Here is a 26,907-nt window from a genome sequence, read left to right on the forward strand (position 1 = left end):
AAGGCCCAATTGGACCTGATTGCCCAGCCAGGCCTAGGGACCCTACCTGTGCACGAATTTCGTGCACCGGGCCTCTAGTATATTATATATGTACTAGAGGCCCGGTGCACGAAATTTGTGCATGGGTGGGGGGTGTCCCTCAGCCCAGCCTGCACTCTCTCCAATCTGGGACCCCTTGAGGGATGTCTGACTGCCCGTTTAGACACGATTCTGGTGGGATCGGGCCTAAACGGGCAGTCAGACATCCCTCTCACAATCCAGGACTGCTGGCTCCCAACTGCTCGCCTGCCTGCCTTCCTGATTGCCCCTAACCGCTTCTGCCTGCCAGCCTGATCACCCCCTAACCACTCCCCTACTAGCCTGATTGATGTCTAACTGTTCCCCTGCCAGCCTGTTTGCCCCCAACTTCCCTCCTCTGCTGGCCTGGTCACCCCTAACTGCCCTCCCCTGCAGGCTTGATCGCCCCCAACTGCCCTCCCTTGCAGGCCTGGTATCCCCCAACTGCCCTCCCCTGCTGGCCTGATTGCCCCCAACTGCCCTCCCTTGCAGGCCTGGTCCCTCCCAACTGCCCTCCCTTGCAGGCCTGGTCCCTCCCAACTGCTCTCCCCTGCAGGCCTGGGTCCATCCCAACTGCTTTTCCCTGCAGGCCTGGTCGCCCCTAACTTCCCTCCTCGGCCGGCTTGGTCACCCCTAACTACCCTCCCATGCAGGCTTGATCGCCCCCAACTACCCTCCCTTGCAGGCCTGGTCCTTCCCAACTGCCCTCCCCTGCTGGCCTGATCGCCCACAACTGCCCTCCCTTGCAGGCCTGGTCCCTCCCAACTGCTCTCCCTTACTGGCCATCTTGTGGTGGCCATCTTGTCTCCACATGGGGGCAGGATCTTTGACCACATGGGGGCAGCCATCTTGTGTGTTGGAGTGATGGTCAATCTGCATATTACTCTTTTATTAGATAGGATAGAGGCCTGGTGCATGGGAGGGGGCCAGCTGGTTTGCCCTGAAGGGTGTCCCAGATCAGGGTGGGGGTTCCCTTGGGGCATGGGGTGGCCTGGGCGAGGGGCCTGTGGTGGTTTGCAGGCCGGCCATGCCCCCCGGCGACCCAAGGGGAGGCCCTGGTATCTGGGGTTTATTTATCTTCTACAATTGAAACTTTGTAACCTGGAGTGGAGCCAAGCCTTCTGCTTGCTCCGTGGCTGCCGCCATTTTTGTTGGGATTAATTTATCTTCTATAATTGAAACTTTGTAGCCTTAAGTGGAGGCCTGGGCTGGCCAGGGTGTGCAGAAAGCTTGGCTTTCTCCATCGCCGAAGAAACCCAAGCCTCCCTCCTGCTCTCTGTGGCTGCAGCCATCTTGGTTGGGTTTATTTGCATATTCCCTCCTGAGTGGCTGGTGGGTGTGGCTGGTGAGCATGGCTTGTGGGGTGTAGCGGAGTGATGGTTAATTTGCATATTACTCTTTTATTAGATAGGATAATCCATACATATATGTATGTATATCCTATATGGCAGTGTTAAAGAAATATTCATATTATTTCAGCACAAAAAGTTATATGAGCACAAAGAAACAATAATACTCTAGAGGGCATTGAGAACAGATGCAGGAAGAAATAATTATGTAAGTCTTACGACTCAAAAACAAAAACACAGCAGCGTTTGTATAATACCATACTCTGTGAATGAATGTATTTGCATTCTCAGGGGAGGATGTAATGTTGTTTCTTGGCTAAATTCTTTCTTCACAAAGCCTTGATATCACCCTTTTCTTTCATTCCAAACTTGACCCACTTGTTAATTTCCATCCCCCATTGTTGCTGAGTGTGCTGGGTGTTTTGATGCTGATTTTAGCATCATTCCTTCTTTTGTCCCATGCTGTGATTCAGAAGAAATCATGAGTAGAAATGTTTTCCACATTCCTGGTCAGAAGTAATCTGCAAAGATAGTGAACCTTTTTTACTTGGTGACCTTGCATTGCAGTAATCTTGTTGTAAATGCAGCTGCATGGCTTCCATTCCTATTCTCTTTAAACTATGCAAACATGCTCCGAGAATGCTGGGACTCTGGGCAATTAGAGTCCTAAGTGGCCATGACTAGAACTTGAGTCTCCTGACACATAATCCAGTGTGCCCTGTACAATACCAGCTTTTCTGTTTTTTATTTTTATTTATTTACTTTTAAAATTGATTTATTTGAGAGAGAGGAAGGAGGAGGGAGGGAAGGAGAGAGGCAGAGAGAGGAAAGAGAGGGAGATGGGGGGAAAGAGAGAGAGAGAGAGAGAGAGAGAGAGAGAGAGAGAGAGAGAGAGAGAGAGATAGAGAGATTTGTTTTTCCAATTATTTATGCATTCATTGGTTGCTTCTTGTGTGTGTCCAGACCAGGAATCGCACCTGTAACCTTGGTGTACTGGAACCACGCTCTGACCAACTGAGCTACCTGGCCAGGGCTATATCAGCTTTTGTAAATAGTGTAGATTTTGAAGTAATGGCCACATGTTTGTTTTACTTTATTTTTCTGTTACTACAATAGTTGAGGAAGAGTATAATCATGAAAGCAGAAGACAGATATTCATGCCTTATATTCATGCCTTAAACTTAAGAAAAAATGGTTGTACATTAACCCTAGGGCATAAAGAAAAAGTGCTCCTATTTCAACAAAAGTTTATTCGTACACATGGGTACATCATAGGATACGGAATGCTAGGATTGGATCTATGAGTGAGCTAGTGCAAGAAATACTTCCTGATGTTCTTGAGAAGAAAACCAAGGTTCTGTGGTGGAACTTTGTGTGTGAAGCTGTGTAGCTAGTTTGTAATGAAACTTGGAGGAGAAATAAGAAGAAACTTCAGTTCCTGAGGCTGTCTCTTATCCATCAGTGTAGGTTCTTCAGCTGAGCTGGCAGCTCCTAACCTAGGGTCCCACCGGAGCAGTTTGTAGTCCCCACGTAGTGAAAAAAACAATGATCAATGCGAAGGGACAGACTGTATGTGCTTTATTCAGGCTCCTTGCCTACTCTGAGAAAGACCATACCAGAAAGGGCTGGACTGGTTCATTATTTTGGCTTTAGAAAGGGGAAGTTGGAAAACAGGGAAGAGAATGTTCCTTTCCAGGAGGCATTGGAGAGTCAGGGGGAGCTTGCAGTTAATGGAAACATTTTGACAGCATGAGGACATAGCGTGCTCTCATTGGTGCTCAGAAATATTTATTTAAAAATCTGCTTAAGTTGGCAAGCAGTGTGAGGGGAGATAGTTTTTTTCCGCGATAGATTAAAATGTTGGTTACTTGTTTTCTCAAAGAGCTTCTATAGCAAAAGAAAGCAAATGCTAGTTCTAGGCAGTACCTGAGAGATGTTTGTAACGTTAACCACAGGGTCTCAGTATTATTTTAGGCCCTTCAGATAGTATTCTAAAAATCACTGCTGGGGTTGGGAAAGTCTATGGCATTTCTGGTCAGAGGATCTTATTGTTATATCCATACTGGAGACAATTAGGGAGAATTCCCCCCCTACCCCATGTGATTATTATTATTAATATAGAGAAAAAACTCAGTTTTAAGTGAATTCCATTTCTGTGCCAAAATCTATATCAAGTTTGCTTTAAAAAAATGTTTTTATTGATTTCAGAGAGGAAGGAAGAGCGAGGGAGAGAGAGATAGAAACATCAATGATTTTAGAGAATCATTGATTGGCTGCTTCCCGCACGCCCCCTACTGGGGATTGAGCCTGCAACCCTGGCATGTGCCCTGACCAGTAATGGAACTGTGACTACCTGGTTCATGGGTTGACGCTCAACCACTGAGCCACATTGACTGGGTGCAAGTTAGCTTTTTTAACCTTTATATTCTTATTATATATTCTTCTTTCACATTTTTAAAAAATATGGGATAAGTGACATGGCATTAATTCTAAACACCGGTAAGTATGAAGAGTTGGAAAATAACAGGGTTGGAATAAAGCCCATTCAAGGGAAAAAATAAAGAAAAAGTAAGTGGTTCTTCAATTCTAATGCTGTCTTGTTGATGAATAATCAGTGGTCTGAGTACAAATAGATTTTTCAGATAACTTCACTCTCAGTGGCACTTCTTTTACTTTCAGATTATTTTTCATATTTTGAACTTCCCAGTGAATTTACTACGTGCATGCATTTTCTTTCCTGTTCAATCATAGTTGTCTGTGTTTTTCTGATTTGTAGGAAGAAAAAAAGAAGTTTGACAAAGAGACAGAGAAGAACTATAGCCTAATTGATAAACATTTGAATTTATCAGCAAAAAAGAAAGACTCACATTTACAAGAGGTATTGTTTTTATTTTTCTATTCATTCATTTCTAAATTTGAATAAGCAGTGCATGTCTTTTTAAAAGTTTTATTAAGTTTATTGGGGGTGACATTGATTAATAAGATTATATAGGTTTCAAGTGTATAATTCTATAATACATTACCTGTATATTGCATTGTGTGTTCAGTACCCAGTCAGGCCTCCTTCTGTCACCATATATTATTTGTATATCTTTTTTTAAAAGGTGTTTTTATTTTAAAAACTTTAAAAAATATTTTTTATTGATTTTAGAGAGAGAAGGAAGGTGGAGGAGGGAGTGGAGAGAGAGAGAGAGAGAGAGAGAGAGAGAGAGAGAGAGAGAGAGAGGAAGAAAGAAACATCCATGTGAGGGAAAGGTAGATCAGCTGCCTCCTATATGCCCCCTACTGGGGAATCTATCAACCTTTTGGTGTATGTAACTTAAAAAACTTTCCATGTAGGATATTAGAGATGGATAAAAGTGAACATGTACTTCCCTGAATGAAGGAAAAAGAGTTCTTGTGGAACAAGACACAGAGTAATTAATACATCTTACAGTGATCAATTCAGTGTGGATTCATAGTATTACAATCTTTGGTTCTCATTATATATTCACAGGAACAGCGTTAAAGAGCATTACTGAAGAACAGTTATGTTATTTTCAGGAATTGAGTCATTGAATGGCTTTCAAGATTTCTTGAAGAAATGAATTAATTTAACAAGCTCACAGGCCATTTTGCTCTTATGTGAAGGCAGCATTAATCTTATTTAATGCCGAAGATTCAGGAGGTTCCATTTCATTAGAAAGAGAACATCTGTTTTCCTTTTGTTAATAGACTTACTGTTGTTTTTTTTTGTTTTTTGAGGGAGTTGTACGTAAGGAGAAAGGAATTTATATCTTATCTCTCATTTTCTCATTCTCTTTTCTAAATTTCCTGCCACTTTTTTCTCTCTCACACACACTTGAATGCAAACGCAATCGTTTTCAGTTTGGAACATATGCTTTCCTTAAAAACAATCCTGTGTGCAGCTGTTAGGCTCTTGACTCATCCTACAAAAGTGTGATTTTTTTTCATTTGTTCATTTTTAAACACATAAGGAATCTGACATAATTTACCACTACAATATACACTTACTGGAGTAGCATAAAAAAGACACTAGCAACATTAACCCTAGTACAAACCTGGGTTATTTTTAAACAGCAGAATGTAGTTGCAAATTGTGTGTGTTCATTTTGACCTTACCCACATGTCACTCTTCCTTTTGTCCCTCTAATACCTTTTACTGACATTTGGATGGCATTTGACAGTTTGGAAAAGAGAAAGGAGCTTTTATGTCACTTAATCCAAACTACAATACTGTACTAGGCAGGTCCGGCTCCCCTCATTCTCTGCTTGTTCCATATTATATAGAAAACCACACCCCCTACCCTCTGTCCACTTTGAAGTGACAGCTGTTGTTTTTATAGGTTCCTTTTATGCTGCCTCTCTCCTCCCCTTACCTTTGTTTTCAGGTATCCTGAAGGGATTATCATGCCCCGAGTTAATTTCCATTTCCACTTCACTATCGAATTAGGTATCTCATTCTAAACATTGCTTAGACAAAATCTTTAGAGTCATCCTTGGCCTTCTCCCTTTCATCCACACCCAGCCTGCCAGCCTCTGTCTTCTTTAGTTGCAGAATATACTCAGAATCACCCTGGTCCAGCTGCTGGCATCTCTCAGCAGATTTCTGCAGAAGCCTCTTAATTGGTCCTCCTGATTCCACCAATGTATTCCTACAGTCTGTTTTCTATAGGACAAGCTGAGTGAACCTTCATATGGTTCCTCTTCTCCAAACCCTTCCCACAGCTCCCTCCCACCCTACCTGTGCTCACACCCACATGACTGCCTGGCTCTGGCTGGACTGGGACAGGAGGACTCTGTGCACAGGGCCTTTGCATCTGGTCTTCTTACTGCCTAGTATGTTTCTAACCCAGACCCACATGCCTCACTCCTTCAAATACTTTTTCAAATACTCTCCTTTCATTAAGAGTTTTCCTACAATTAATTTGCTGGAGTGGCTCACAGAACTCAGGGAATCATTTACTCAAGTTTACCAGTTTATCATAAAGGATAATGTAAAGGATGCAGATGAATCGCCAGATCAAGACATACATAGGTGAGATCTGGAAGGGGGTCCCAAGTGCAGAAATTTCTGCCCCCGTGGAACTGGGGTGTGCCACTCTCCGGGCACCTGGGTGCTTTCACCAACATGGAAGCTAATCAGTTCTTATGTAAGAGTTTTATGCAACTTAATCTGTAATGTCCCCCTCCCCATCCCCTTTCCTTTCCCAGAGGTGGTGGGTGGGTCTGAAAGTGTCAACCCTCTGATCACTGGGTCTTTCCATCACTGTCTAGAGGCCCCACCTCATTCCCACATTAGCATAATCTCTGGTGTGCTCTCAAGGGGATACTATGTATGGTCAAAGACACTCCCGTCACTCAGAAAATTTCATGGGTTTTAGGAGCTTTGTGCTAGGAATCTGAGACACAGACCAAATATAGTTGTTATTGCACCACAGATAGTGATTGCCTTTTAGACTTGAGTCAGGCTAAGAAGAGTGCTGCTGGGTACACATGGACGTCCATGGCATTGCTGTAAATTATGGGCTATTGACAGTATCAGGGATACTGGTGATTAATCATGGGTTAATGTTCTGATTATTCATTAATTTGGTTAATTAATTTGATTAATGAATAATCAGAACATTAGAGGGGCATGGATAGCATTTGACTGGCAATGCTAGGATGATTCCAGTATCACGAACAGCCAGGAGAGAGAATCAGCAAAAACAAAAAAAAACAGCTTGGTAAATCTGACCCTGGTGTAATTTTTTGAAGGATGTTTTCTAGTAACAGTAACATGAAGAATCTATCCATGGCTTCTCATACCTTTATTTGGTTAAATACTCAACAAAATTATGTTGTTTTTGCTGGGAGTTGTGCCTGCTAACTGCTGGTGATGGATCTAGAAAACTCTAGTTATTAGAGGTATAAAAATATAATGGTTCTGATGAGTGTTAGGTAGAAATTCTCATTTGGGCTTAGTAACACTTTTTATATTTCAACATTATTTTGCTTAAAAATCATTTGACAGGAAAAAATATTATATGTTAATTTTTTCCCCTCAAAATTAAAAAAAAATTGTTAGGGTAAAATAGAAAAAACATAAAATTTATGATTTTAACTATTTTCAGTTAAAATAGTTCAGTGGCATTAAGTTTATTCACATAGTTAGGCAACCATCACCATCCATGTTCAGAACTTTTTGATCTTCCCAAATTGAAATTCTGTACTCTTTCCGTAATAACTCCCCATTCTCCCCACCCCTCACCCCCTGGCAAGCTCCATTCTATTTTCTCTATCTCTTTGTTAAAAAATATATTTTTATTGATTTTTAGAGAGAGAGGAAGGGAGAGGGATAGAAAGAAACATCGATGAGAAAGAAACATCATTGATTGGCTGCCTCCTGCACGCCCCCCACTGGGGATCAAGCCTGCAACCCGGGCATGTGGCCTGACCACATGGGGACCTGTTGGTTCCCTGGGTTGGCGCTCAACCACTGAGCCACACTGGCTGGGCTCTATCTCTTAATTTGACTGTCTTAGGTACTCATGAGTACATGATTTTCATAATCATTTTGGAAAAATAATCTGGATGAATAATTTTAAAAGTATAATTAGCCAAATTCGGGACTATATTACATGCTGGCTTGTAAGAATGGTTCTGGAATTCTTTGCTGTTCCTCCGTGGAACTGCGCTCCTCTCCCAATTCCTTTCTACTTGGACCGGATACCCTGGAGCCTTCCTTTTTAGGAGTAGTGTCCTGACCACCTGGTGCCCGGTCACTCCCGGGGGACGAGGCATTGTGAGGATTCAGGAGCAGGACTTACTATGCCTGGGTTGCCAAGCCCTGACCCATTTGAGAGCCGGCTCTTGAGATGGTGGCATGGGTGCCACTTCCTCACCTGCTGCCTTCCCTCATGGGTGCTGAGGTGACTGGCGTTTCCCCAACCGCTTTCCCTGGCCGACCTCAGACTTGGCGGATTTGTTCATGGAAATACCATTTATGAGATTTGATTCTGTGTGTGTGGTTCAGCCTTGGGTGTCAGTTGTTTGGGTTTTTCATGAAGACCCTTACTGTTTCATCTTCAGTCCTTTGGGGTCAACCTCAATACATAGACCAGGGTCGGGAACTGTTTCTGCAAAGAGTCAGCTAGTAAATATTTTAGACTTTTGCAGACCACATGGTCCCTGTTGCAACCCACTCAGTTCGGCTGTTGTAGCAGGAGAGTAGCCATCAACGGTACATAAAGGAACAGTCATAACCCTGTTCCAATATAGCTTCATTTAGAAAAAGCAGGCCATGGGCCAGACTTGGCCTGTGGGCTATTGTTTTGCTGACTTATGATCAAGAGTTTCACGCCTCACTGCCTCTAATCTGACCAGCCTCAATTATTTTAACGTAGGCAGACGTCCAAGTGGAGCAAAATCGGCAGCACTTTTACGAACTGTCTCTCGAATATGTATGTAAGCTGCAGGAAATCCAAGAAAGAAAGAAGTTTGAATTCGTGGAACCTGTGAGTATTGTAGCTGGTTGTCTTGCTGGACTTTTGTGGTGTGGTGCAAATGTTTTTTGTTTTAGCTTTCATTGATGGTTTCTAGAGGCTGTAGTGCACACATGTGAAGCAAGGCACCATAAATTGTAAAGGGTGGACACCCAGCCGTGAAGTCAAGGAATGAGTCACCGGCACATCAGTCAGTGGTTCTAAGCCTCATCAGCACAGCAACATGTAATGGGTATCATTTCTTTTGCTGCATGGTCTCAAGGACTGTGCCATGAGGTGCAGTTTCACCTTTAATGAAAACCCCTGTGAAAGAAATGACACTGGCATGTGAGAGGGATAATACTCACTCTACTCAAGTTTGTTTCCAAAGCAAGTACACCAGTCCAGACTTAACAATTATTGATAAAAGATTATTTCTAATACAAGTCCCAATGCTAATGCCAACCTAAGTTAAGAACCAGTGTGTGGAACATTTGAAACTATTTGTGAGTTATTCTGAGATTGCTTTATACTTATTTTAGAAACACATGATTTTTGTTTGTGCTAATATAGATACTAGAGGCCCGATGTACAAAATTCGTGCAAGAATAGGCCTTCCTTCCCCTGGTTGCTGGCACCAGCTTCCCTCTGGCACCCGGGACCTGGGCTTCCCTTGTAGCCCCAGCTTCATCTGGAAGGTCGTCGAAGGACATCCGGTCTAATTAGCATGTTACACTTTTATTATTATAGATATTCTAATAGCTTCAGTTCTGTGTATATTAAAGGTTATGCACATGCATGAATATATTTATTTTCTGAGTAAAATATAAACTGTATTTCATACTGTGGGTTTTAGCAAAAAATTTAAGAAACACTAGAGTTTGATTGTCAGTATTAATTTTAATATATTGTCTGATTTCTTTTTAAAACAGCTTCATTGGTACAGTATAATTTCACATGCCTTACAATTTATCCATTGTGTATATAATTTTGAGAAACAAAAAAAATGAAGTAATGATTGACGAAAAATTGGCATTCATGGGCGATATGGTCCAGTTGGAATAATAGAATTAACCTAAATTAGAGGAAAAATTTTCTTTCTTAGAGCTTTCTTTTTATTTGAGATAACAATGCACAACATTTATTGAGCATTTACAGTGCTCAGTCATTGTTCAACTCAGTGTTCTAAGTCCTTTCCTGTGTTCATGCAGTTTTATTCCACAGAATGACTCAATAAGGAGATATGTTTATAATCTCACTTAGCAAATAAGCAGATTGAAGTAGTCGGTTTCAGTACTTTGGCCAAGGTCTCCTAAGGGCGCTGAAGTTGGGAACTGACCCCTCGTGGCCACTGGAGGTCAGAGTCCCAAATTCCTAACTCTTCACCCCGTGACATTCTGAAGAAAATGGATTTCAAGATTTCCTCAACTCTCACCCCAAATCACTTTTGCTCACTTAAGATTTACTCACATGTGGGGCAGAAGCGGCTGCCTTCTAATCAGGAGGGGCAGGTGGAGAGTTGGTAGGAAACCCAGGGCTTAATGACTGCTCCTCTCTGCCCCTCTCTGCCCAGTGACTGACAGTCCTTATTGACAAAACAGGTTGCACTACCCTGGCTGCCATTTAGCGCTTTTATTCTGCGATTTCATTTTCTATATAGATTCTGTCGACCTACAATGATCAAGTTTCAATGATAAACAAATATAGCAATTTTCTCTACTAAAAAGAACAAATGGATGTAGAATTCTTTTTCTCCTACACATTGTACTATAAAAACTGTCTCCTGGCTCCGATATTTAAGGAAAAAAAAAATCACAAATCCTTTTTTTAAAGGGCAAATTAAATAAGATGCATTTGGATTTAATTGAATTCGAGTGATTTCCTTTTAATTATTTTACTTCATTAGAATCACAGTGAGATAAGGGGAAACACGTGGCTGTTTTTATTCTTTTTTTCCTCCTGACGTTTTTGGTGCTAATGTCACTCTTTCTTTTTTGTCTTAGATGCTGTCATTTTTTCAGGGAATGTTTACTTTCTATCATCAGGGCCATGAACTTGCCAAAGACTTCAATCACTACAAAATGGAACTGCAGATCAACATTCAGAATGTAAGGAAATGAAAGCTTTCTGGTCTTAGAAGATGTTAGACACGTGTGCTTTTGATCGGTATTTGTTACATACAAAATCTTAAACCCAAGACCAGCCTGATCTGTTGATATTGAGAAACTGAGACTACATTGCCACCTTCTGGTCAATGAGCGTAACAAACTGCTCTCTTAACTGGTGAGGCTCAGGGAATTCTGCCACCTGGTGGCTCTTTTTAAAATTTCATGCAATTTATTTTTCTTGTTTTCTGAAAAGTCACCAAGTATGTTTTAATTTTAATTTTTCCAGTTTTATTGAGATATAATTTCCAGACAACACTGTGTAAGTTTAAGATGTACAAAATACTTGACTTACATATATGGCAAAATGATTACTTTTTAGTTAATATGTTACCTCGTATAGTTACCAAAATATTTCTTTCCCTTGGGGTGAGAACTTTTAGGATCTCCTCTCCTACCACCGTTTACATATATCTGAAAGCAGTGTTAACTGTAGTCACCCCACACCCTGTGGGGTAGTCCTAAGGATAGCCTTTGTTATGCAGCTCTGAGCCCTCTGTGTTCAACGCATAGAGCACTTCGCTGTAGAGTTAAGGCATTTCAGTTATAAGGAGTTAAGTTGCTCCTCTCTGACCTGTAAATGTTAGTTGGATTTTATTCCAAGGCAGACTTATGGTGCATGAGGAACTTCTTTCCTGTGTTGTAAGCCTGCCTATTCACTAATATTTTGGGTTCACAGTGGCTGCTTGCTTTGTTATTTTCCTGGAAAATATATGCTTTCAGTAGGTCTTGGGTAAAGAGATTTAGGAGAACTTTATCTGTTAAACAGTACAATGTGTGTGATTTTGATCAGGTAGTTGGTTGTAGATTCTCTCAATACTTTAGTAGATTTTGGACATGTCCTCATGGACAAGCCATTCAGGTTCTATTTAGTGTAATTTGAGGCCTTGTTAACAACATGGCGAGTGAGCTTTGGGACACACGGCTAGCACATAATCAGAGGCATACATGTTGAAGGGAAGGAGTCTCTGTGATGTTTGCTGCCTGGCTTTCAATTTCTTGAAGTCTTAGAAATTGAGGATGAATGGTTTTTGTATAGATTTGGTTTCTACTTCTTTCCTGTATAGTTCCCTACACTTAGGAATGGAGATAATGAAATCTCTTGTGCTTTGTAGTTTGTGTCAATGTGTGTGTATAGATTGTTTAAACATTCAGCTGAATTAAATGACTAAAAGAGTAAGTTCCCTTTCCCTTAGCATTCTTTTATGTAATAGTTTTTAAAAATATAAAATGTATATGTATAAGTTAGTCCTAACTTAATGATCTCTGTAGGCCGTAGAATGTTCCAGGGGTCCTCAAACGTTTTAAACAGGGGGCCAGTTCACTGTCCCTCAGACCATTGGAGGGCTGGACTATAGTTTAAAAAAAAAAACTATGAACAAATTCCTATGCACACTGCAGGCCCGGGACGAGTTGGCTGCTAAGCAGGACAGGCAGTGGCACCAGCGGGCCGGATAAATGTCCTCGGTGGGCCGCATGTGGCCCGTGGGCCGTAGTTTGAGGACGCCTGGTTAGACTAATGATACTGTGATTTTTCAGAATACTTCTCCAGACAGCAGAACAATGTGTTGTAAAAAGAACATTACATAGTTAGCTTAGAAGAATAGATTGTAATCCTGATTTATTTTTTCTCCTCCACTAACTGGCTGTATAACTTGTAGAAATTCATTTTTTTTTTGTCTGGACCTCATTGGTCAGGTGCAGGACTGGCCTGGATGAGACCCCTCAGGTAGAACTGGATCCATAATTGTGGGGCCAGTGTAAAATGGGAAGGCAGGGCCCCTTATCAAAATGGGGTGTTTCAGGACAGCAGGACATTTAAGCGGAGGGCATGACCTTCCCAGGACAGGGCCCTGTGTGACAGGATACTAGCTGGTGAAGTGTGGGGACAAATCAGTGTCTTCTGGGGCCTTCAGTGAAACTCTCCTTGCAAAGCTGCTTACGTGTGGAAGTACTTTTATAGCACACCTATGGGGACAGGGGATATAGTCGCCTTACATATGCCGAAATAACTTTTGAGAGATCAAGGATTTCAACGTGAATGCGCATTACTCAGTCATAAAATATTTTAAGACAAGCTGTCATTTCAAATGGTTCGCAAAATGACCCAGTTGATATCCTTAATATATTGAGAACTTTTAGCACACATTTGGTAACAGTATTCATTTCCTGTAGAGAAGTGGCCAAAGAACAATTTACTGAAAACAAACAAACAAAAAACCCCACCTTTTTCTGTGTCGTTTGGAACTTAAGGATTGTCATCGGTAAACGAATGACCCTGCTTCTATAATCAATCTCTCTCTCCCCCCATTTTCATTTTCTCCCAGCTGTTTCCGAGGCCACTCCTGCAGCTGTTCCTAGGAGAGGTTGAAGTGTGGGGTGGGGTGTGGGGACAAATCAGTGTCTTCTGGGCCTTCAGTGACACTCTCCTTGTTTCATCTCACCTTCAGTTTTGAGAACACCTGATCCAGGTGTCTTCTTGACTCTTCATTTTTGCTATTTGCCGGGGTGTTTCTCAGCATCTAAAAAGGGTTCAGGAATCTGGAGAAGGGCTGCGTGTAAATTAATAAAGAGACTAGAAATAGAAATTTGGAAGGCATTTTGGGGAACCAGAGGAGACCTAGCTTCAGTAACCAAGTTCTCCGAATCTCTGGACCCCTAGATTTTTATTAGCACAAATCGCCCCAAAGCAAAACAGATATACATATCCAAGGTTAAGGTTGGGTATACAGTAGGCATTGTCAGATTGGAGGACCTGCCTTCAGCTGTTCCAGTAGCAGGCAATGGTATATGCAGATCTTTAGGTTTGGGGAAATGTTTTCAGCTATTCCAGCAGGCAACAATATGTATTCAGCCCTGCTGAATATAGAAGCCCTTCAACCTTTTGAGGACTTCTTGCATTTTATTATGCCCTGCTGGAGTTAGATTCCAGCAGCTATTAGCTAATTCTTTTTATAGTTTTTATTGATTTTTACATAGAGAGGAAGGGAGAGGGATAGAGAGCTAGATACATCATACCAGCACCTTTGAAACATCACTCATTTTATCTCACCTGCTATACCTCAGTACTTCTGTGACCTACTCATATCTTTGCCATTCATTTCATTTCCTAATCATGTCAGCTTTTAGCATATTAAAGGGAAAACTACATATTGCTGAACAAAAATCCCAGTTGTGTGTTATTTTCTTTGCTATGTATATTTATGTATTTAAGGAAACATATGCACATGTTAAAACCAAATCTTAGCCTTAGCTACCTGTGTGATATAACATAGATAATTTTGGCCAACTTTTTAGTATTTTACAATAATAAAAATAGCAATAGTATTTTATAATCAGGAAAAAGGTAAAAGTTATTTAAAAGGTAAAACAACCTATTTCTTCCAATTTGAATTCACCTTTTCTATAAAATGCTTAGATTGTTTTGTTTTTGAGAGAGATTGAGTCTTTATCTATTTTCCATGAGTAATAAATGGAAAGCAAAAAAGAGCCAGATGGCTTTTAGAAAATAGATTATGTATCCCTGGCTGATATGCTCAGTGGTTAGAGTGTTGGCCCTCACACAGAAGGTTCTCGGGTTTGATTCCTGGTCTAGGACACATACCTGGGTTGCAGGTTCATCCCCCATTCAGGTTGGGGCGTGTTCAGGAGGCAACCAATCGATGTGTCTCTCTCACATCGATGTCTCTCTCTCTCTTCTGGTCCCCCCTCTCTCTCCCTCCCTTCCACTCTCTCTAAAAACCAGTGGAAAAAATATCCTTGGGTGAGGATTAATAACAACAATAAAAAAAGAAATAGATTATGCACAAGAATGTAAATTTCATCAAAATTTAAAGCATATTTAAAAAAATCAACTTTACATTTCTGTGATCTCTTTCCCCAGGGAAATATGGGGAAGGAGGTAGAATAGAATTCTTGGAGGAAGGTACAACTTGAGAAATTTTAGGATTCATGAAGAATCCCTAGAAGATAGGAAGAATGGTTAAAAAAAATTTAAGAATATGCAGAAATGTTTTTGTTACAGTGTTGTGAGAATAGTAGACCATCAAAACAGACCATTAAAAAAAGAGATTGGAGTGGTCATGTAAAAATACTAACGTGGTTATTTCTGAGGGTGGGCTCACCGTCTTTTTATTTTGTTGTACCTTTTCCTTTTGTCCCTCGCTTTGTTTTGGACTCTGCCCAGATCTTGGTTTCTAAATACTACCCTCCACTAATAGGAACAAGGGCTCCTTTGGGTAAATGGCTGATTTTAGGCCTGGGCCAAGATGAGGTGAACCCGGGTCTCCTTGGATCAGAAAGGATGGGATCACTCAGAGCATTGATCAGCAAACAGCGGCTCGCGAACCACATGCGGCTCGCGAGCCGCGGTTTGCCGCTCTGTTGACTAATGAGTTTGCCGACCACTGACTCAGAGTATTAGGGGGCATGTCAAAAGACACAGGTCAAATCCAGAACAATAAATAATGAGAGTATTGGGTAAATAGGGATGTGTGTGTATATGCTCACGTCTCTACATACATATATGTGGTATGCACATATATATATGTGTGTGATATATACATATATACACACATATATATGTGTGTATATATGTATATATATGTATACATATATATGTGTATATATATGTATATGTATAAAACATAGAGATGGAAAGAAGTGAGTGTTGCAAGAAATCTCAGCAAGTGACCAAGGTGAATAAAGTCAGGGTGTGGTCAGGTTAAGATAAGAAACCCTGGATTCAGGAGAATGGGAAATGGCCATTAACACATGAGCCCCACCCGCTTTGCAGCCTTGTAAATTCTTTTAATACATTCACAGATCTTTTAGTTTTTGTACTTTATTTTATTTGTTTTTCTTTCATTTATCTTTATTGTTGAGAGTATTACAGATGTCGTCCCCCCCGCCCCATCGGTTCCTGCCCCACCCCAGGCCTTCACCACCCTATTGCATTTCTCTGCAGACCTGTTTTCCCCTTCACAACCACTTCTGTCAGACTCCCCATCCCCCTAAAAATGTCTACCATTCTTCCATTTTTCTGCACTTAGGACCCTTGGTGACCCCTTTCATTATAGGGAGGAGAGAGGAGAAATTTCAATAGTAATTTTTCATCTCGGTGCCTCCGCAGCTTCACATCAGCAGTTTTTCGAATTAACACAGTTATTTGTGAGTGTGGACGAGAGCGAGGTCCAGACACGCGCTGGTGCTGACTCCTCACAGTCGCCTTGGAAATGCTGTCACCTCCCCTTCGTGTGCTTTGTTAGTGTAGCCGCTTGGCAGAGATATTGGGTTTCAGAAATGAGATTTGTCCCCTCAGCTATAGGAGACATTATTTGTAGGTGAGATTCCGCCCCCCTCCCCCCCCCCCCCCATTTCTGAGAAGAAATGTCATTTTCAAGTGCAATTGCCTTGACCTGGAAAAAACGGTGCTCATATTTAACTTTAAAAGAAGGAAGATTTTCAGGTTCTGAGCACTTGGACATGTTGCTAGTATAGTAGTGATAAGGAGTCAGGTTGATTGTTGTGAAGGAAAGACTTCCAGGATCGATGCTTTATGACCTGCATTGTGACAGATGATAAGATTTAGTAGAATTGTGAGAAGTGGATGCAGGGATTCTTACATTGGGTAATAGAATTATTCTTGGTGTTAGTAAGCTTCTCAAGTGAGTAATCTCTAATTACCTTGACTCCTCTATTTGTTATTTTACCACCACCCCCTTCCCCTTTTCTTAACAAAGAGGCACACTGGAAAGGCTGGGTATATTATGAGAAATTTATAGAAAAATGCTACAAATTTCATTATAGTTATCCAGAGACTTAAAAATATACATGGAAAAAAAAAAACACACCAAAAAACTAAACAAAAAACTCATGTGAGAACTTACAACATGCCTGTGCTTTTTATCCATTTCAGACTCGGAATCGTTTTGAAGGAACAAGGTCGGAAGTGGAAGAGCTTATGAACAAAATCCGACAGAATCCCAAGGACCACAAGCGAGCCAGCCAGTTCACGGCCGAAGGCTACCTGTATGTGCAGGAGAAAAGTAAGAGGCCGCCAACAGGGAGGGATGACTCCTCGGGAATTATTTTAAAACTTCTTATTGTAATGACTCTGTATTTTTGGAATAATTGTTCCTACCGCTTTGCCTCCTCCCATCTGGAAGGTGTATTGCATTTTTTGGGGAAACGCATTCTTGCTCCAGGGAGGGTTCTGTGAGCACTGGGCTTTTGGGCACACCCCTGAATTCTGCACCAGGCTCTGCTAAACTAGCTCCTAAGGGAGCCAGAACTCGGCATAAGGCTGAAAGTGAGCGAGGTGGGGTGTTCTCCTTTCACCTAACCCTAACACCAACTCTCTCTCTCTCTCTCTCTCTCTCTCTCTCTCTCTCTCTCTCTCTCTCTCTCCCTCTCTCCCCCCCCACCCCCCCATATAGTTGTCCTTCAGTATCTTCAGGGGGATTGATTCCAGGACCCCACAGATACCAAAATCCTCAGATGCTCAATTCCATATATAAAATGGGGTAAAACAATGCCTAGTACATATGCACACCCTCTCATCTCCCCCCTCCCACAACCGTACTTCTCCTTGTTGAAGTCATTTAAAAAAAATGTTTTCATTCATTTCAGAGAAAGGAAGGGAGAGGGAGAGACAGATACAATGAAAAGTAACTAGAGCTAGCTATTGATAACAACACACATTGGTTCTCTAATTCTAATCTCTGTCTCTTTCTTCCTTCCTTCCTTCTCCCCCTTCCACTCTCTCTAAAAATCAATGGAAAAATATGCTCAGGTGAAAATTAAGAAAAATAATAATAATCGTATTTAATAAATCAAATTCTGGCAACCCGCATGAACTCTTAATACCTAGACCCAACAAATACAGCTTACAACTAAAAGACTTCCAGGTCTGAGATAACGGCCCAGCAAACTGCTTGAAAAGCGTGTCTTTAACTCCTTCTGTGTTGCTCAGATGGGCTCTCTGATTTCCCCCTTTCATTAGGGTGAGCGGTTTTTGCTGGTTTGTTTCCTTGAGCTGTCTTACCTGCGGCTTCCTGGGTTTTTCCTTTTTAGTAATGAGGAGCTCTGCACATTTGCTTATTTCTGAGGAAGCATAGAAAGTTCTATTTTCCTATTTCTTGTGTCAGGGCCTGCCCCATTCGGGTCCAGCTGGGTCAAACACTACTGCATGTATCGGAAGGCGGCCAAGAAGTTCAACATGATCCCATTTGAGCACAGATCTGGTGGGAAACTTGTAAGTATTAGATTTCACACTCTGTGTTCTGTGGGAGGGAGTCTTTGAGGGTGTCGCTTCAATGACGTTCATCTTCACTGATGGTAAATACATTTTATTTTATTTTTTAGGATTAAAATGTATTTTTTTTTTTGGTGTGTGTGCATGTGTTCCTAAATAAAATAGGCCAGGGAACAACACTTCATGGTTTTTTACTTGACTGCATGCGTGTCTGTGGTCAGATGTATTGTGTGTTTTTTTGTTTGTTTGTTTGTTTGTTTTAAATATATTTTTTATTGATTTTTTTACAGAGAGGAAGGGAGAGGGACAGAGAGTTAGAAATATTGATGAGAGAGAAACATCGATCAGCTGCCTCCTGCACACCCCCCACTGGGGATGTGCCCGCAACCAAGGTACATGCCCTTGACCAGAATCGAACCTGGGACCCTTCAGTCCACAGGCCGACGCTCTATCCACTGAGCCAAACCGGTCAGGGCAGATGTATTGTGTTTTTAAGAGAGAATAGAATCCTCTCACATCACTGTTGTTGGAAGATAAACCTAGCACCTACCACAAGTTGTCATCACAGTGTTTACACGCAGATCTGACCTGCACACGTGTATCCGCACCCTGAAACATGATAGAGGGGATGATCTGTAATGAATTTCACTATGTTTCCCTTAGACTTTCCAAGTTCTTACTTAGGGAGGTCCCACTTAGTTTCCTCTTCACATAGGAAGGAATGGCAAAACCTCATAATGGCAAGAGAAGAGCAGGAAGTCGCGGTGCTGGCTGTGTGGGGAAGGTGATCTTCATTTGTGTTTTCAGGAGAAGCTGCAGCTTAGAGCAGTATTCAGGGGTCTGGGGACAAAGGTCTTCCCACCAGCGTTGAACATCATTGGTGACACATTTTAAGAAAGAAGTGTTTGCTGGGTGGACAGGCATACTTTTGCTTATGTGACTGCAGAGCTAACCTATGAAAAAGAAGAGTTCAGGTGGCTTATGATACGAACACATTTCTGTAGTAATGACACAGACATGGAAAATCAGGTTTATGGACAAGAGGAGGAAGTGAGTATACCACTCTCCAAGGCTGATGCGGTTAGGATGGGGCCGGAGGTGAGTCTGAGTTTCCTTTCAGAGCTAACTCAAGTCCTAGGTCCTGTCTGCTGAGTGATGTCTGTTTTAGCCACCAAAGAACAAAAAATACATTGTATCAATAGTGACTGACATTTTGAATATTTGTATATTTGAAGGTTTATTGAATACTAGAGGCCCGGTGCATGAAATTCGTGCATTGGTGGGAGGGTGTCCCTCAGCTTGGCCTGTACCCTCTCCAATCCAGGACCCCTCGGGGGATGTCCGACTGCCTCTTGCAATCCAGGACCATTGGCTCCTAACTGCTCCCCTGCCTGCCTGGTCTCTAACCCCTCTGCCTGCCTTTCTGATTGCCCCTAACCACCTCTGCCTGTCTGCCTGATAACTCCTAACTGCTCCCCTGCTGGCCTGATCGCCCCTAACCGCCTCTGCCTTGCCCTGCACCCGGGACCCAGGATTTCCTTCTCCGACCGGCCGCAGGCACCCAGGACCTGGTCCGGCTACAGCCACAGGGGACCGTGGGCAGGCGGCTTCGCCTGGGCCGCAGCCGCAGCCGCTGGTGCCCGGGACCATGGGGCGTGTGGCTTGTCCCTCTCCTGGGCCGCAGCCTGGCTGGTCCCCATTCCTCTCTCGCGAGCTCATTTGTGCCTGGCTGGTCCCCATTCCTCTCTCGCGAGCTCATTTGTGCCTGGCTGGTCCCCATTCCTCTCTCACGAGCTCATTTGTGCCTGGCTAGTCCCTATTCCTCTCTCCCCAGTGTTGAGGCGTGAGGGCATGATGACCATTTGCATATTAGCTCTTTATTATATAGGATTATCTGGAGATTCTTAGTCTAGAAAATGTTAAAATGTTCTAAGAGTAGCCTGACTTCTCACAGTTCTTCACCAAGGACCTGTGTTCCTGCATTGCCTCTTTTTAATGCTTTTTGAGAGGATGGTTTAGGGAGGTAAACAAGTACCATAAAAAAATTAAGAAAAGATAAATTCAGGATGTTCACTTAGGAAACAGAAAAACCATGTAGATTGAGTGGTTCTAGCTTTAGATGACCCGGATTGCTAATCTAGGGCCCTTCGTGTACTTCTAGGTAAGTTCCAGACTGTTCTGAATTCTTTTGCACTTTTTCTCATGTAATCCTTACCACACCTCTATCAGGTAGATGTTATCCTTCCCCCTTTATGATGGGGAACTGGGACATAGAGGAACTTAAGTGACCTCCCAGGTTCACATAGTTAGAATCAAATTTTTATAGGTCAAAATGGTGACATACTGGCTGTTTTATATGGCATACTATACTAGGCAATACAAACACACTATTCTTCTTTTTAAAAGAATACAACAAGAGAGTAATAAATATTCTAGCATGCGGAAAATGTTTTGTTCATATAGCTCCTAAAATGAGCCTTTCTGAGGTCTGATTTAATGTTGTTGTCACCAAAGCAGGATCTAGAAACCCCCAAGGAAAGGAGAAGGACAAAAGTGGTTAAGATTCTAAATGGAAACTAGTTTGGAAGATAATATGTAGGATAAAGAGACTTAAAATCTTTCTCTCCCTGCTCCCAGTACAGGGTACCTCAGTGTTCATATGTTTATACTGTGGTTTCTGAGAATGTTTAAAACGATTCTTTGCAGGGGGATGGAGAGGTGTTCTTTTTGAGGGAATGTACCAAGAGGCACACAGACTCCATAGACAGAAGATTCTGTTTTGACGTAGAAGTTGCTGACCGGTAAGTGCCTGGAATTATTAGACTTCTTAAAAGAACCATTTGAAAAAATGATTTAAAAAAATATAGAGATAAATTGCAACTGAGATTTCCAGGATCTGAAGAGAATGTTATCTTGTTACATGTCCTGCCTGTGTGTTACTCACTGTGAGCTGTTGGTCGGTCCCTGCATTTAGCCGCAGAGGGATAGCTCGATCGCGGCTGTTGTCACTTAAAAAATAACCTTGGGCCCTGGCTGGTTTGGCTCAGTGGATAGAGTGACAGCCTATGGACTGAAGGGTCCCGGGTTTGATTCTGGTCAAGGGCACATGCCTGGGTTGCAGGCTCGATCCCCAGTAGGGGGTGTGCAGGAGGCAGCCGATCAATGATTCTCATCATTGATGTTTCTCTGTTTCTCTCTCTCCCTCTCCCTTCTCTGAAATCAATAAAAATATATTTAAAAAATAACCTTGGCATTTCATTGTTGATCCATGCCAAAGATGTGGCACTAAAGGAATAATGGAGGAAAGTAAGGAAGTGGGTGGCAAAGCTAAATAGAGGTGCTGGTGACTGTTCACACAGAATAGTGTTCTTTGTTGTGTGTGGGAATTTTCAGTGTCTGTGCTCTGGGGGAGGGTCTTAGGATACTCTGTTAAAAGATTACTGTATTTTTGTTATGGTATGACTTTCTTTTGTTTGCTTATGAAAGAATCTTTGCCAGAGAGAAGGAAGGAAAAGGAAAAAGTTCGCCTGTTCCTATTACTTCGTGTCTGGCATTTATTTCTGTGTCCTCCGCGGGCACTGAGGGACATCATGGTCCTGGGTTTTGCTTTGGTTTGTTTCCACGGCGGACAGCATGGTGGCTCGCTGCAAGCCCTGGTTTTGGAAACGGTGGTGTTCAGCTAGGGCCGTTGCATATTTGTATCATGAAAGTTTTACATATGAGTGTTTTTGGTTTTTTTTACAGCAAAAGTTCATTTCAGGTCAGGACCTAAGAATACAAAAATAACTCATGCTTCCTCTTCCTTTAGATGATACAACTAAATCTGTGGGGTTGGTGCAGAGAGGGGAGATCTGTGCTTCACTTTCTAGTAAATGAACTGAGACCAGATAGATAAAGATGTGCCCTTAAGCACCCGGATACAGTTGGCACTACCATGAGAAGGACAGGAGCTTAGTAAGTATTTTGCCAAGATTGATTAAAAAAGTGAAGGAGAATGAGCAAAAGAAGTTACATTTTGAAGCCAGTGAGGACTGGTTCAAAACTTTAGAAGAGATTCCAGCTGTGTAATACAACTCCTGCGTGCAAACACACACAGTAACGCTTGCGGCGCCCTTTCTAAGTTCGACAGTGTTCTGAATTCTTCTGCGCCTTTTCTCATTGAATCGGGTAGATATTATCCTTCCCCTTGATGATGGGGGCCTTGTACATAGAGAACTTAGTTGACCTCCCAAGGTCACGGAGCTAGGAAGTAAAAGAGTGGAGACACTCCAGAATTCTGCCTCCAACCCCCAGCTCTTAACCACTGTGCCCCAGGCCCGAGTTTTACTTCGTAATTCTGACATGTCCTACATAACTGAGGAAGTTGAGTCAATGGTGACACCAACTAGAAAATGTGCTGCAGGAGGTAAAACTGATTTGTTTTGAAAGCAGGCTCCTTCTAGTTCTTCATATATATTGCTCTAATACAATTTATATTATTTTTGCTTAACTCTGTATCTTCTCTAAAACCGTGATCACACCAAGTGCTCTTCATCAGCCATGATCCTTATGACGGTTGTGACCTCTTCACCCCCTCACCAAGATTGAGTTGGGCTCGCTACGGAGTTATTTTTATCTGTAGAAGATAATACCTTGTTAGGAGACTCTTGGAAGACCTTAGAGTTGATTTATCCTAGTGGTTCAAACTGTTTTATAGGGAGGCCTCTTTTCAAATCAAATTTTGTGCGTATATAAAACGGGAAAAATCCGGAGAAGGCAGTGCCTGTGCTTGGAGCTCTCTACCCTAATCCTGGGGCTTTGAAGGCATCCTTAATGAAAAGTTTGAACGGAGTAGGCTCTTTTCTTGACTCTTTCCCTGATTCCTGGCCGGTGGACTACTGGGAAGTATAGGTAATTTGTCCCTTGTCTATTAGGTCATAAATTCCATGCGGGTGGGTACCCCATCTCAGTATCATTTGGTACTGGAGAACCAAATGCAGTGCTTTTTGTATGGTGGGCATTCACCAGATTTGTTCTGGATTAAGTGACATTGAATTGTTGCTTAGCGGTGATAGAATTGGGATTAGATTCAGTCAGGCAGCTGTCAGTCATCCACCCTTTTCTTCTGGACCACATGCAGCACCGAGCTCCAGTGTGTTCATTCTGCTTATAGGAAGTGAGCGTAACCCATTTTCAAGCATGTGAGGCTTGTGAGTGGGTTTCTGATGGGATTTGTACAGAGTTCTTATTGGGTACCTTCATATAGCAATTTCACAGTTGATTTTTGCACATGTTTACTCTAAATATATTGTATCTTCTCTTCTGGTATTAATTTTTGCTGCTTTTTATTCCTTGTGTTGGAAAAGAAGTCGGGTATCACAGGCTTGGGTAGGGAATCTTTTTTTCTGCCAAGGGCCATTTGGATATTTATAACATCATGAGGGCCATACAAAATGATCAGCTTAAAAATTAGCCTGCTATATTTGGTCAAACGTTTACTTAACTCACCCCTAATGCCTCGGCAGGGCCAGGCCAAATGATTTTGCGGGCCGTGTACAGCTCGAGAGCCAGACGTTCCCCACCCCTGCAATAAGTGATACTTCATAAATGGCGACATGGAGCCTGGGCTTGCTTTGGTCTGTGTGCATGTAAATACAGAGCTTTCACTTAATTGTTGCATGAGTTCAGATCAGATTTGATTCCATGTAACAGAAAAACTACAGCAAGGTGGCTTACATCAGGTAAAAGTTTATTGTTTTCTCGTGTTCAGGAAGCCTAGAGAGGTGGTCAGGCAATGGCTGATAAGCTGCTCGCTGTTGTGCATGGTTTGCCTTCCTAATCACTTTAGGCCCAAGGTGCCCGCTCCCATTTATCACATGGCATTGTCTTTTGTTGTAGGAACACTTTCTGGAGGTTACACGCCATTGTTGCTCACATACCATTGGGCTAAATGGAGTTGTATGGTTACACCTAGTTGCAAGGGAGGTTCAGAAATTGCGATCTTTTGTTTCCAGACATCCATATGCTGTTCTAATAGTTAGAGAATCTATTACTGAGAATGAAAGGAGGGTGGCTGGTGTATGTGTGTTTATGCGTGTGGGCGTGTGCGGGCGTCTGTCTGTCTGTCTCTGTGTGTGTCCAATTAACCGTTGCTGCTTTCATTATCAGTGGTTAGATGAATGTGTGCTTCATTTTCCTCCCCTAAATTCACTAAAAGATTACTTTGACTATTTAAGCTAAAATAGTGTTTTTAACCACACACGTGCTTAAAAAAATGAAAAGATAAACCCACGGATTAGGAGAAAACACTTGCAAGTTATATATCTCATAAGGCCCTTGTATCCAGAATATATAAAGAACTCTTGTAACTCAATAATAAAAAGTCAAATAGCCCAATTAAAAATGGGAAGGAGATATGAGTTAGACATTTCTTTAAAGAAAATATATGTGGCCAATAAGTACATGAAACAATGCTTAACATCATTAGCCATCAGGAAAGTGCAAATCAGAACCACAATAAGATACCACTTCACACCCACTTGGAGGGCTATAGTGAAAAAGTCAGATAATAAGTGTTGGTGAGGCTGTGGGGAAATTAGAACTCTCATACACTGATGGTGGGAATTTGAAATGATGTAACTGTTTAGGAAAACAGTTTGGCAGTTGTTCAAAAAGTTAAGCATAAAGTCACCCTATGACCTAGAAATTCTACTTCTAGCTGTATATGCAAAAAAGTGAAAACCTATTTCTACATAAAAACTTGCACATGAATGTTCCTAGCAGCATTATTCAAACCAGCCAAAAAAGTAGAAATGACTCAAGTGTCTACCAACCGATGAATGGATAAATAAGATCCGTACAATCAAGACCTGTAATAAAAAGGAATGAAGAACTGACATGTGCTGCAATGTGGATGATCCTTGAAAACAGTATGCCAAGTGAAATAAACGCGTCACAGAGACCACATATGTATGATTTCATTTATATGAAACATCCAGAACAGGCAAATCCATGTAGACAGAACATAGATTAGTGGCTGCCTAGGGCTAGGGGGCTTGGAGGGAAGTGGAAAGTGACAGCTAATGAGTATGGTTTTTTTTTTTTTTTTTTTTTAGGGGGGAGGGATGATGAAAACATTTCAACATTGATTTTGATGTTGGTTATACAACTGAGTGAATATTTTTAACAAGCCATTGAATTGTACACTCGAAGTAGCTAAAATGTATGGTGTGAATGATGTCTCCATAAAAGTCGAATGAAAGGGAACACAGCTTCAAATGAATACTTACCATAACTAAAACAAGATTCTTAAAAATGACTATAAACATTGACTCAAGGCCAGCCACACTTCAAATACCATGGGCTGTGAAACGGCCATGTCACTCACTGGAGGCTGTAGAGGAGTGTTGCATGGAGCTGGTTTCCCGGTGGCAAGCTGTAGTCTTTCAAGAGAGGCTGCTTTCTTCTCTGAAGGGGTGAAACCTACTCCCACCTCTAACAATTGTGTTATATAATGTGCTTTTAGCTTGATTGGCAAGCTTGCCACATGTCCCATTGTGCTGTGACCCCCACACATTTGCCTGATAAATAATTATCATTCTTTGAAATTTCTCCCACACATCATATTCAGGCACTGCTGAAAGAAAATGTGCTTCTTCCCATTTCACTCTCATTAATCTGACATTTCAAATATTATATTTTTGTTTGATTTTGCCCTGTTCCTAGTATCTCACTCTTGGAAGGATGGCAAGATACTTTTGGCTTTTGTAATTCACCTCTTTATATTTTAACGAAAATGGTGGGAGGATGAAATCTCCTGTGTATTTGAAGCATTGTGCATTTTGGAATGCTTTTATACCAGTGACTTTATCATCTTTGTGCATGGAAGTGTACTGTTTGTCACTTAGAAAGGGTGAGTTAAGAACGTGTTGCTTCCAGAAACCCATGCAAGTGGACTGAATGATAAGAATGTTATTGTAGCCCTGGCTGGCTTGGCTGGGTGGATGGAGCATCAGCCTGTGGAGTTGGGGGTCCCAAGTTAGGTTCCAGTCAAGGGCACATGCCTGGGTTGCGGGCTCCATCCCCAGTGGGGGGCGTGCAGGAGGTAGCCAATCGATGATATTCTCTCATCATTGATGTTTCTATCTCTTTCTCCCTCTCCTTTCCTGTCTGAAATCAATAAAAATATATTTAAAAAATATTACTGTAGCACATTAGCTGTAGTAGTATTTGTGTTTTATAGTGCATGGCGTTTAGGCACCGAAATGGTCATTCACTGTGATTGGCACTGTGGATGCAAGACTAAACCAGATAGTACAAGGTCTGATCTTGGAGAACTTACAGACCAGGAGGGTTTACAAACAAATAGTAGTTCAGAAATCTGTTTAAGGTACTTTGGGAGCTGAGAAGCAATTGGGAATGGGGTTGGCTGGGAAAGCTTTACTAGAAAAATTGATTGTTAAATTGATTTTTGAAGATTTAGTATGTGTTTTGAAGCTCAGAGGAAGTGAAGCCCAAGGCAAAAGGAATTATAGAAGTCTTGAGAAAATATGTGGAGATAATTCTTTAAGTCAGAGGTTCTCAACTGTGAGCGATTTTCTGTCTGAGAACCTTTCTTTTCCTTTTTATTGCATTTA

The 26,907-nt window shown here is 41.8% G+C and overlaps 1 protein-coding gene across 1 annotated transcript in view; it reads left to right on the top strand.

Annotated features, from left to right (window-relative positions):
• The window catches only part of ARHGAP10 (Rho GTPase activating protein 10), a 266,323-nt gene that overhangs the window by 97,946 nt on the left and 141,470 nt on the right, over positions 1–26,907 (top strand). Inside the window, exons 5-10 of the mRNA XM_080674227.1 lie at positions 4,183–4,284; positions 8,795–8,905; positions 10,876–10,980; positions 16,955–17,084; positions 18,186–18,292; positions 20,999–21,093. Coding sequence (XP_080530353.1) covers positions 4,183–4,284; positions 8,795–8,905; positions 10,876–10,980; positions 16,955–17,084; positions 18,186–18,292; positions 20,999–21,093 — 650 coding nt within the window. The remainder of the gene's footprint in view (positions 1–4,182; positions 4,285–8,794; positions 8,906–10,875; positions 10,981–16,954; positions 17,085–18,185; positions 18,293–20,998; positions 21,094–26,907) is intronic.

This window comes from Plecotus auritus (assembly GCF_963455305.1).
Source record: "Plecotus auritus genome assembly, chromosome: 6".
NCBI lineage: Eukaryota > Metazoa > Chordata > Mammalia > Chiroptera > Vespertilionidae > Plecotus > Plecotus auritus.